This window comes from Ursus maritimus, unplaced genomic scaffold, assembly GCF_017311325.1.
Source record: "Ursus maritimus isolate PB19 unplaced genomic scaffold, ASM1731132v1 scaffold_9, whole genome shotgun sequence".
NCBI lineage: Eukaryota > Metazoa > Chordata > Mammalia > Carnivora > Ursidae > Ursus > Ursus maritimus.
In genome coordinates this window covers 44,837,148-44,850,550 of record NW_024427107.1, presented here as the reverse complement: position 1 = coordinate 44,850,550, position 13,403 = coordinate 44,837,148, and the positions used below count along the sequence as shown (strand labels likewise).

The window sequence follows — 13,403 nt, the reverse complement described above, 5'->3', positions numbered from 1 at the left end:
AGGACTTGGCTCCAAAGTCTTTTCAACACAGCCCTCTAGGCAAGCACTTCCAGTTGATCAAAGATGTCATACAAAAGGAAAACTATTTGCCATCTCTGTTGGAATAGACAGACTTAACGTATCCTACCTGACCATTATTTTCATGTGTAGTTTCTATTTAATTTTGTAATTTGGCATTTCTATCAGTAATACTTGGCAAAAATGTCTGAAATTTTGCCAGTTGCATTATTTCCACTGAGCTAAAAGCTACGGATGTACTAAAAGCATATTTTACTTCTCTCTTATGCTTGTTTTTAAGTATTTATTTTTTCTCAAATGTACTAGAGAAATGTCAGGAATATCATAAAAATATGTACTGATAGTAGAGGTCAGTAAACATACAACAGGAAGAATCAATCTAGGGAACTAAGATCTGATTCCTTACATGTAAATTAAATTGAATGTAAGAGAGTAAAATTTAAACTAGTTTACTTTTGCTATTTTCTGTGACGAAAAAACTCAATTCTGTCCACTTGATTAATACTTTAACTATCTAATATTCTCTTTTTAAAGATTTAATTTTATTTATTTATTTTAGAGAGAGAGAGAGTGAGAGGTAGGGGCCGAGGAGGAGGGAGAGGGACTTGCCTCAGCTCCGCGGGCTGAGCTCTGAGCCTGACACGGGGCTTGATCTCACAACCCTGAGATCATGACCTGAGGCAAAATCAAGAGTTGGATGCTCAACCAACTGAGCCACCCAGCTGACCCACTAATATCTTCTTTTATTTTTTTTAAAGATTTTATTTATTTATTCGACAGAGATAGAGACAGCCAGCGAGAGAGGGAACACAGCAGGGGGAGTGGGAGAGGAAGAAGCAGGCTCATAGGGGAAGAGCCTGATGTGGGGCTCGATCCCAGAACGCCGGGATCACGCCCTGAGCCGAAGGCAGACGCTCAACCACTGTGCCACCCAGTTGACCCACTAATATCTTCTTAATAGCTTTTGAACTATTTCAGGATTTGAAATTCTTTGAGGATCCAAGATTCTTTGAGACCTTAAATCATTTAAATCATGATTATAAACAAAGATTAATCTTTATGATGATAACTGGTAATATTTCTTTGAGTCTTCATTATACCATCTAAACACAAACAATTGACTCCTCTCAAGCACATTCAGTGGACTAGTTACCTACTTTTATGTCTGACTACTTACTATTTCTCTCCTAATTTTTACTCTGCAATCTTTTTCTCACAGTTGAAATAACAAGAACTTTTGTATATTGGCCTCTCTCAATTCCCTGACAGTTCTTCATTATTTTGGCTTTCTCTCAGTGCTTAGCATATTGCTTGGAATATAATAGTCACTCAAATATATGTCGAATGAACATATAATTAATAATAAATGACTTGGTTTTATTTTTTTTTTCAATATTTATTTGAGAGAGAGAGAGCATGAGAGGAGGGAGGGTCAGAGGGAGAAGCAGACTCCTTGCTGAGCAGGGAGCCCTATGCGGTGCTTGATCCTGGATCCTGGGACTCTAGGATCATGACCTGAGCCGAAGGCAGTCACTTAACCAACGGAGCCACCCACGTGCCCAAATGACTTGGTTTTAAAGGAAGGAAAAGAAGGAACAAAAGGAAATTAGAATCTCCCAAAGCTTTTATCCACCCAGGAAACCTTACTTCTCAGAGGGGCAGTGAATATATGGGTGGGGCTTTTCATTTCTCTCTCTTGTTTTTTGGTCTCATTGTGTGGCCCGACTTGCCTTGCTAATTCTGTATGATAGTCAGAGAACAATACCTATTCCATTTGAGGGCTGCATCTTTTGTGAGTGAGTATTCCTGAGGCTAAGGCGGACTTGTTGGAGAAAGGAGAAAGGTGAAAGGAGAGTAATGATGGACACTCCCTTCTCTGCTTCTGTTGAAATCTGGATTATTTTAGAAAGATCGTGAGGACATTACTGAGAGAGGCAGGCAGAGGAATTTTCCCAGGAAAGCTGAGAAAAGGGCTTCTCAGGACTGGGTTTCTGGAAGCTGAAGGTCAGCTTGGGAATTGGGTCAGCTGGCTCGAGGGTACACAAAGTAAAGGAAAAATTGAAGGCTATGTCCAGGGGCAGATGGAGTCAGGAGTCAGTTTTCAGGAAGCGTGCAATCCAAGCAAAGCTGTGAAAACTGAATCTAAGGCAAAGGGGCAGTTGAGATTGGGGAGGTTTTCGTGGCTCCTGAGAGTAGGTCTGTCATATTAGGGAGGTATTGTAAAAAACACAGAGCCAGATTAGACAGAATTAGCGGCAGGACATAATTGGAAAGTTGTAATGTGGGAGTAGCTGGCAAAAGACGCAGCCAAGAACTGATGAGCCATGTGACTGCCAAGGTACAGTGAGACGGCATGAATCTATAATGAAGCCAGGAAGTAGGGTTGCATGCCTGGTGGAAGAGTGGAGAAAGATTTGGTGGATATTGGGCTCATTTTTACCTTTGGTCACCTAATATCCAAATCACCTGAGTTGAAATTTCCTTCCCATTATTCTCAGATAATGAATTTTTCTGTGTGCAACATTCTTTTCTTTCATGGCATAATTTTCCCTTTCATATTGTACTATGCAAATTTTATGCTGTAATGACGTGGTGAGGTTTGCGATTGGGAGAACACGGATAATCTTAACGTTAAACAAAGGTGCTCCTTTTTTCCTAGGCCTCCTATACTCAAACAAAAGATTGGTTTGCATTAGCAAAACAGAGTCTGCAAACAGCATCAACATTTTCATTACCATCTTGTGTAGTCCACAGCAAACCTGAGTCACCGGTCCTTTCAGCTGTTTCCGGTAAGAAGAATGATTTCAGCACTTCTCTTTAAATCTTTTGTTATTGTTGTTCTAATCTTCCAGGGCAACACGTAGTGGTGGGAGAGAAAAATAATCTCCATCCCTACCCCGCCCCCACACTTCACTTTCTACCATTTTTATTTTTATTTTTTCAATTTTTGTTTTTGATTTTTTATTATTTATTTATTCATTTTAAAAATTTTTATTGTGTTATGTTAGTCACCATACAGTACTTCATTAATTTTTGATGTGTTCCATGATTCATTGTTTGTGTATAAAACCCAGTGCTCCATGCAATACTTGCCTTCCTTAATATCCATCACCAGTGTTTATAACATCTACTGTTTTTATTTTTAAAGATTTATTTATTTATTTATTTATTTATTTATTTATTTATTTGAGAAAGAGAGAGAGCAGGGGGAGGGGCAGAGGGAGAGAGAGAATCTCAAGCAGACTCCCTGCTGAGTGCAGAGCCCAATGTGGAGCTCGGTCTCATAACCTTGAGATCATGATCTGAACCGAAATCAAGAGTTGGACGCTTAACTGGCTGAGCCACCCAGGTGCCCCTATACTGTTTTTTAAGAGGCAACTTGGCATAGGATAAAGAGAATGGGTTTAGATGGGTTAATACTTATTAGCTGTGTGACTTTCTAAAGTTATTCCACTTCTTGAGAGCCTTGCTTTTCTTATCTGTAAGATGAGAATAATGATAGATACTAAATGTCTAGAAATGGCCTGATCTAGTGTCTGCTCCCTCATAGGCAGTCAGTAAATATTTGTCTTTACTTCTTGTGACAGTTTACAAATTCTTATTATTAAGTATTTGAAATTAATGGGTGGAACCTTTCTCTCCTCTTCAAAGTATATAGTCGTTCATGCAACTTGAGTTTTTCTTCTAAGTTCAGACTTGTTTTTCTCCTTGAAAAACAGATACATTTCTACCCTGGGGAACCTTTGTGGAAGATACCAACTTTTCATAGATACAGAAGGAAACTTGCAGAAATGAGTGTCATTAACATGATATTGATAGAGTAAAAAAAATCTAGCAATGTGATTCAGGAGAGGAATTTAGCAATTCACTATGTTCTTACCTAATTCTTTTGAAAAGTGTAAGCAACCTCTGAGGACAATAAATCTGGGTTCTCTAGAATTGAACTTAAATCTAGGTAAAGAGGAAAATAATCTCCTTAATTGCAAATGGCTGAATTTATAGGTTTCTTGCTGTTTCCCCCAAATAGTAAAGTAGAAAATTGGAGATCGAAGATAGTGAATGTGGTGAACAGAAGAGAAAGGGTAATAGGAGCGTGGTGAACAGAAATGCTAGCCTTGCTCTCTCCCTCCACTTCTGTGGGGTTGAGTATATACCCAGCATCTTTTCATGGGTTTACAAAAGTCTAGTCTCTTAATGCTGGGGGAACTTAGTATCTTCGTTTTCAATAAAAATTGTAATAAAACATTTCCAGTTCATTGGGATTTGAAACGTATTATTGAGAAAATGGCCATTGAAGTGGGACACAGATGACACCAGTTTTACTGCTCTGTGGCATTTCAAGCCGTAGATTTGCCATGTGAAACAAAGCACTGACACACGATATTTCACGGATTTCTAACAAAGGAGAAACTAGGAGCTCAAGACTATATGTCTTTAGAAAAAGTATAAAACAATCCATTTGTATTTGTAAGCCTTATGCCATTTTGTAATTTTGATGGCAGGTTGTAAGTATGATAGTAATTGAATCTTTCAGATAAAATAGCGAATTTTTAAAAATTACTGGTATGATTCCAGTTCTGATATGTTCATTGATTTCCTAATTCTATTTTATCTTATAAGCATGACATATTAGAATACATACAATTGTTTAATGTACCTATTCTAATTGTATGATAGGTTTGGCCTTTACATATCGACATTCTATGTCAGCCTCAAATACGACATTTTGAAAGTGCATGATGTCTTTTTGAAGATCCTCTGTATTCAGGATGTCAAATATTTTGCTCATCTGCCACCATTATCCACTTCCATGTCCAAGGAAGACATGACCAATCCTGTTGGCAGGTTTTTCTCTACTGGTATCAAATGTGGCTTCAGAACTCCCCCTTATGTACATGAAGTCACTACCAGTGCCAAGCCCACCTACCATGCTGACTCTGCAACATCTAGTTAATAATAAAAGCAACTCTGTATTCATATCTGACCTAATAGCCCTTTATGATTTAATGCAGACAGCGTTATCTTTGATGATGGAATCCACCCGAGGATAAAAAGGGACTCATCTGAAACCATTAGATTAACTTCTCATTTCGAAGAAGAAGACAACATTGGCTCCATCTCTCTACAAGACACTCCTTCTCAGGCCCTTCTGAGAATTTACCTTGAGAGGCAACAGGATGCTGATGAAAGCCTTACACTGCATTTCTCAACATGGGAAGAATTTTTAAGATCTTATGTAACCTTTATTTTGAGAGTAGCAATTCATCAAATTTTTGAAGAGCCACTGACAGAAAGCCCAGATTATATAAATTTCAGCAAGGTAACAGAAGTGGTGCTTGAGGAGGGTTTTGAGCCTGTCCCTGGCAGGAATGTTTCAAGTGAAACATTTCAAATCACAAATGAAAAGTCAGAAGAGATGTTAGAACAAGCAAGTTCAAAGAGTGAGAGCATTGGACCAGAAACCAGGGCTGATTGGTGTATGTCTCACAAAGCTTATGATATTGGCAATAGAAAGGAGTTTGAAAGATTTAAGAAATTTCTAAAAGATACATTAGGAGAGAGATATTGGTCATTATGGATGGATATTGAGAGGTTGAAAGTTCTTAAGGACCCCGGAAGACATCAAAGGTATGTCTAGTTTTTACTTTCAATAGTTGTTTTTTTTTTAAATTATGGAATATTAGTTTGGCTTCCTTAAGCACAGGCAGAAAGCCTGAAATAAAAATAAAAATGTAATTTATACTTTTAGAGGAATGAATAATAATATTTATTTTATTATAATAATAGTGATTTTATTAGTTCTGTGATTTCATAATTTTCAGATACAAATAGTGGCAATTGTTTGGGTTCACATAATATTTCTTCCCATGGATTCTATACCTACTTTCATATCAATCATTCTGTTTTATTTTTATAACATTGTAGTGATATATCTTTGTAGAAAAAATAATTTTTCCATTATATAACTGCACTGGCTTCGGATACCTTCTATAAAAGTTACCATGGTAAGAGACTGCTGTTCCTAGCAGCCTGCTCAGTTAACAAATCCCATGGTCTTTGGTTGGATGCCACTTAGACGCTCATATCTGAATAAGATATCTCCTAGATATACCAGCTATCCTCTACAGAGCTTCCTGGTTGTAAAGGAAGGGTCCTGATGGATCCAGGTCCTTGTTTGGCTATCCCATGTGTTTTAGATTATGGTAAGTCTTAACAACCTTAAGAGGACCCTGCTTTAGGAAAGTTTTTATCCTGTCTATGTTCTCCTTCCTGCTCTGAAGCAGATCAACTACAGTAGATTGCAGTTCCCAGGAAGGGTTTAACCGAATATATACTAGTAATAGGGTTATTCCTCTTAATCCAATGGCATTCAGATCATAGAGCTCGTTGTGCATACTTATAGGATCAGGGGTTACCAAATGGTTGATTATGCAGCCATGACTTGATTGATCATGGAGTAGAAAGCCACTACCACTTTTCAAGATACATTAGGGAAGTTATATGCAAGCAACCTATATAAATTCTTCAGGGTCAATACTGTATTAGTTCCTATTGTTGCTGTAGCAGATCGCCACAAATTTAATGGCTTTTAAATGGCTTTTTAAAAAAAATTTTTAATGCCATAAGTTTATTCTGTTACAGTTTTGAAATAGGAAGTCTAACATGGGTGGGCAGGGCTACATTCTTTCTGGACACTCTAGGGGAGAATCCATTTCCTTGCTTTTTCCAGCTTCCAGAGGTCACCTACTTTCCTTGGTTCATGGCCTTTCCTCCACCTACAAGTCAGCAACATAGCATCTTCTCTCTGACCTCTGCTTCTATCCTCACATCTTTTCTCAATGACTCACCCTCCTGCCTCCCTCTTAGAAGGACCCTTGTGATTACTTTAGGGCTATCTAGATAATCCAGGAATATCTTCTCAAAATCTTTATCAAATTGGGGGCCTAGGTGGCTCAGATGGTTAAGCATCTGCCTTCGGCTTAGATCATGATCTCCAGGTCCTGGGGTGGAGCCCCATGTCAAGCCCCACGTTGGGCTCCCACCTTGGCGGGGTGTCTGCTTCTCCCTCTGCCTCTCCACCCTGCTTGTGCTCGCTCTGTCCCCCACCCCCAAATGGAAAAATAAAATCCTTAAAAAAAATCCTAATCATATCTGCAGGATGCCTTCGACCACGTAAGGTAACATTCAGAGGTTCTGGGGATTAGGACATGGACATCTTTGGAAGACCATTGTTTAACCTACCAAAATACTCTTCCTATTCCCATAATTGTAAGAAATATTTTTATCTCCACATTGGTACTCCTGTAACTCAGTGTTGGTTTTGAGATAGTTCTTTACTTGTCTGAAACATTTTAGAAGTGAAAACATTTGGCTTGTAGAATGTCATAGCAATGTGTGTGGATGTGTTTCGTTTTAGACATCTTGAGAAGATGAAAAAATGCTATCTAGTAAGCAATGGAGATTGCTACCTTTCCGCAGAAATATTATCAAAACTTAAACTGCTGGAAGCATCTCAGTGGAATGAAGAACACTTAAGAAATATTCAGACTGAGGTTGTAAAACCCTTACTTCTTTATTGGTAAGAAAAATGATGTGATTTAAACTTATTTGCTTTTACTTTTCTTAGGCAAGTTACAAGTTATATTTTTTGTTTTACTGATTTATAATTTATGGAGATTTAAAATGACAAGACTATTGTATCTTTTGCCTTCCTTAAAGTATTTACCCTTTAGATAATTTGGATGTTTGGGGGATTTTAAATCCATAATAAGGCTGGACAGTACTTAAGCTCCATTTTAACTTCATGAGCACATCCATCTACATCTGACCTTTTTATGGTCAGTATCTCATCAAATTGGTGTGTGTGTGTGTGTGTGTGTGTGTGTGTACATCTTGATAGAGTTATAGATTTATCATCTCAGTAAATATTTTTGAGTGCTTACTATACAGTCCAAGTGCTGTAGTAAGGATACAAGGGTAAAATACAGACAAGTCTAATGTTTACAATCTAGTAAGAGGAACATACATAGGAAATGAGTATAATAAAAGAAAGTGTGGTGAACACACAATACAGAGGAGATGTAATTTTTCACTCAGGACTTGAAGGACTCTAAGTAAGGAAAAGAGAGGGGACATATGGAGAAAATGTGTGCCATTTGAGGGTCATCGAGCTGCCTGCAGCTGTGATAGATCTGAATATGTCACTTTTCTGCTTGAAATCTTTTCCCAAAGCTTTCAGTGTAGAGTTCAAATGCCTTAAATTAGCAAATAAGGTCATAGTAATTTGTCCCCCACCCACTTCTTTGGCATCATCTCCCATCGGGTTTTCCAGATTACATATATGCTTTGCACTTTTCTATATATAGATAGAATGTTGTTTTTCTCTTTCTTTAAGAACTTGAATATGTCCACTTTCACCACTGTTGTTTAACCTAGCCTCAACTGGAAGTCCTAGCCTCACCAGACAACAAAAAGAAATAAAAGGCATCCAAATCTGCCAAGAAGATATAAAACTTTCACTGTTGGCAGATTACATGATACTCTATATGGAAAACCCAAAAGACTCCACTAAAAATTTTTTAGAACTGATAAACAAATTCAATAAAATTGCAGGATACAAAATCAACATCCAGAAATCTGTTGCATTTCTATACACCAATAATGAAGCAACAGAAAAAGAGATTAAGGAATCAATCTTATTTACAATTGCACCCCAAATCATAAGATACCTAGGAATAAACCTAACCAAACAGGTAAAAGACCCGTACTCTGAAAACTATAGAACACTTATGAAAGAAATTGAAGAGGACACAAAGAAATGGAAAAATATTCCATGCTCATGTATTGGAAGAATAAATATTGCTAAAATGTCTAAACTACCCAAAACAATCTACACACTTAATGCAATCCCTATCAAGATACCACCAGCATTTTTTCACAGAACTAGAACAAACAATCCTAAAATTTGTACAGAACCACAAAAGACCCTGAAGAGACAAAGCAACCTTGATAAAGAAAAGTAAAGCTGGAGGCATCACATTTCTGGATTTCAAGTTATATTACAAAGCTATAGTGATCAAGACAGTATGGTACTGGCACAAAAATAGGTACTCAAAATAGAAAACCCAGAAATGAACCCATAACTACATGGTCAATTCATCTTCAACAAAGTAGGAAAGAATATCCAATGGAAAAAAGACAATCTCTACAACAAATGGTGTTGGGAAAACTGGACAGCAACATGTGGAAAAGTGAAACTGGACTATTTTCTTACACCATACACAAAAGAACTGGAACAAATAGTCCTTAAATTTGTATGGAAACAGAAAAGGCCCCGAATCTCCAAGGAACTGTTGAAAAGGAAAAACAAAGCTGGGGGCATCACAATGCTGGAGTTTGAGCTGTACTACAAAGCTGCAATCACAAAGACAGCATGGTACTGGCACAAAAACAGACACATAGACCAATGGAACAGAATAGAGAGCCCAGAAATGGACCCTCAGCTCTTTGGGCAACACAGTCAACAAAACTAAGAGGCAACCCACAGAATGGGAGACGGTATTTGCAAATGACACTACCAATAAATGAACTGAATTCTAAAGAGTGGCAAATTCCAACCAGAGAGTAGGGACACGTGAACAGGTTTGCTTTGAAAGCACAGGCAGGAAACACACACACACACACACACACACACACACACACACACGGAAAAAAAATGAAAGCACAGGCAGAAGAGACAGTTATCTTACAAGTAAACAAGGAGCAAGTAGCTGAAGTTTAAACTAATTCTTAAAGGCTAAGTTTGGGTTAAAGTGACAGTGCAACACACCTGAGAGCCTCTGACATGAGGTAGTCTTCACTCATTCACAAACTCTTCTGGGTGCTCGGGAGAAAGACGGAATGGAACAGGAGACAAAGAGAGCTCTCCTCAAGGAAGCACATGAAATCCTGCTCACTTCTCAGACCTCTCACTTATAGGAGGCCAAAGCCTAAAGCCACTGGAGGAGAGGTAAGATATATTCCCATTCCCAGGTCCCAGGCAAAAACCCACCAGTTCTGAGACAAAAGTAGAAGCAAAGACTCCTGCTTCTGGAAGGAAGGGTAGGAAGCCTTCTCAGTCCCAGGATCCTGCACCTATGCAAAGCAGGGGCTGCTGTTGGTTGAAGCACAGGGAATTCTTTCCCATCCAAGACCACTACTGTTACAAAGCAGAATTTCGTTGTCATGGGTTGGGGGGACGGACAAGAATGTTGAGAAGGCCCCAACCCCAACACTCAGCTCAAGAAGGCCTGCCTAAAATTGGACCTGGAATGGGAAAGCCAAGGACTCCCTTGTTCCCACGATGAACTGAACAATGAATAACAAGCCACTGCTGGGAGAAGGACAAGAGTGTGGAGAAAGACAATTATCATATGGTTTCTCTCACCTATGGAACATAAGAACTAGGAACATTGGTAGGAGATGAAAGCAATAAAGAAAGGGCGGGTAATCAGAAGGGGGAATGAAGCATGAGAGACTATGGACTCTGAGAAACAAACTGAGGGCCTCAGAGGGGAGGGGGGTGGGGGAATGGGATAGACTGGTGATGGGTAGTAAGGAGGGCACGTATTTCATGGTGCACTGGGTGTTATACGCAACTAATGAATCATCAAACTTTACATCAGAAACCAGGGATGTACTGTATGGTGACTAAAATAATAAAAAAACATTAAAATTAAAAAAAAGAAATAGGAAAGATAAAAGGCAATTAGAAACCCCAGAAATAGTAAAATAATAAAATATTAATAACAGGTAAAAATAAATAAATAAACTCAAAATGGATTAAAGACCTAACTGTGAGACAAGAAACCATCAGGATCTTCGAGGAGAACACAGGCAGTAACCTTTTTGACATCGGCCATAGCAACTTCCTCTTAGATATGTCTCCTGAGGAAAGGGATACAAAAGCAAAAATAAACTATTGGGACTTCATCAAAATAAAAAGGTTCTACACAGCAAAGGAAACAATCAACAAAACTAAAGGGCAGCCTACGGAATGGGAGAAGATATTTGCAAATGACATATCTGAAAAAAGGGTTCATATCCAAAATATATATAAATAACTTAAAAAACTCAACACCCCAAAAATGAATACTCCAATTAAAAAATGGGCAGAAGACATGAATAGACGTTTTTCCAGAGAAGACATACAGATGGCCAACAGACGCATGAAAAGATGTTCAACATCACTCACCATCACTGAAATGCAAATCAAAGCTACAGTGAGATATCACCTCACACCTGCCAGAATGGCTGAAATAAAAAATGGGAGAAACAGCAATGTTGGCGAGGATGTGGAGAAAAAGGAGGCCTCTTGCACTATTGGTGGGACTGCAGACTGGTACAACCACTCTGGAAAACAGAATGGAGATTCCTCAAAAAGTTAAAAAGAGAACTATCCTATGATCCAGCAATTGCACTACTAGTATTTACCCAAGGAATACAAAATACTAATACAGAAATACTAATTTGAAGGGATATATGCACCCTGTTGTTTATAGCAGCAGTATCTACAATAGCTATATTACAGAAACAGCCCAAGTGATGATGAATGGATAAAGAAGATGTGGCATATATATATATATATACACACACATATTCATATGCACACACACACATATATATAGATAGATATAGATATGTATGTATGTATGCACACACACACAATGGAATATTACTCAGCCATAAAAAAGAATGAAATCTCGCCATTTGCAAGAATATGGATGGAGCTATGCTAAGCAAAATAAGTCAGAGAAAGACAAATACCATATGATTTCACTCATATGTGGAATTTAAGAAGCAAAACAACAAGCAGAGAGGGGAAAAAGTGAGAGGGAAGCAGACCAGAAAACAGACTCATAACTATGGGAATAAACTGATGGTGGCCAGAGGGGAGGTGGGTGGGGGATGGGTGAAATAGGTGATGAGGATTAAGGAGGACACTTGTGATGAGCACCAGGTGTTGTATGGAAGTGTTGAATCACTAAATTCTACACCTGAAACTAATATTACACTCTATATTAACTAACTGGAATTTAAATAAAATTTTTAAAAACAAAAAATAAATGAATAAAAACCTTAAATATTTAATGCATACAGAAAGGTGTAAATTATACTGTAGTGGGCACATATGTATGTACAATCCAACTTAATAAAATATTACTAATACAGTGGAAACATTTCTTCTTTTAAATTAAACTTTTTAGGGGCACCTGGGTGGCTCAGTCGATTAAGTGTCTGCCTTCAGCTCAGGTCATGTTCCTTGAGTACTGGGATTGAGCCCTGAGTTCAGCGGGTTGTCTGCTTCTCCCTCTCCCTCTGCTCCTCCCCAGCTTGTGCTCTCCCTTTCTCTCTCTTTCACTCTCTCTCTCTCCCAAATAAATAAATAAAATCTTTAAAAAAATATTTAACTTTTTATTTTGAGATCGTTGTGGATTCATATGTAGTTGTAAGAAATAATAGAGAGGATTCTAAGGAGCTTTTACCCAGTTTCCCCTAATGGTAATATCTTGCATTACTGTAGTCCCATAGCATAAGGAGGAAATTGACATTGATACAACTCACCGGTCTTTTTCATATTTTACCAGTTACACATGCACTTATTTGTGCATGCACATAGTTAATACTATGCAGTTTTATCACATTAGAGATTCATGCATTTGCCACTGTAGTCAAGATGCAGAACAGTTACCACAAACCTCTCTTGTACTGCCCTCTTGCAACTATGCCCACCTCCTTCCTTACCCTTCTTTTCTCATTTGTAACTCCTGCAAACCACCAACCTATTATTTAAGTGAAATAATACAATATATAATTTTTAGGAATTACCTTTTTCCATTCAACATGATTTCCTTGAGATTCATCCAAGTGGATGTGTGTATCAATACTTTTTTGGCATTGCTAAGTAGTACTCTGTTGTATGTTACACATCCATTCACCCACTGAAGGACATTAGGGATGTTTCCACTCTTTCACTATTACTTTTTTTTTTTAAGATTTTATTTATTTATTTATCTGATGGAGAGATAGAACCAGAGAGCACAGTTGTGGGAGGGGAGGGATTGGCAGAGGGAGAAGGAGCAGCAGTCTCCCTGCTGACCAGGGAGTCCAGTGCAGGGCTCAGTCCCAGGACCCTGTGATCATGACCTGAGCTGAAGGCAGGTGCCCAAAGGACTGAGCCACCTAGGTGCCCCTTTAACTATACTAATAAAGTAGCTATGAGCATTCATGTACAGGTTTCTGAATGAACATAGTTTTCATTTCTCTGGGGTTAATGTCTAAGAGTGAGATTAATGGGTCATATAGTCTGTTTTTTGGTTTTAAAAGAAACTACCAAACTATTTTTC

At 38.2% G+C, this 13,403-nt stretch overlaps 1 protein-coding gene across 1 annotated transcript in view; it reads left to right on the top strand.

Moving 5' to 3' along the window:
• The window catches only part of RGS22 (regulator of G protein signaling 22), a 119,697-nt gene that overhangs the window by 35,083 nt on the left and 71,211 nt on the right, over positions 1-13,403 (top strand). The window contains exons 9-11 of the mRNA XM_040625597.1: positions 2,678-2,807; positions 5,031-5,646; positions 7,436-7,597. Coding sequence (XP_040481531.1) covers positions 2,678-2,807; positions 5,031-5,646; positions 7,436-7,597 — 908 coding nt within the window. The remainder of the gene's footprint in view (positions 1-2,677; positions 2,808-5,030; positions 5,647-7,435; positions 7,598-13,403) is intronic.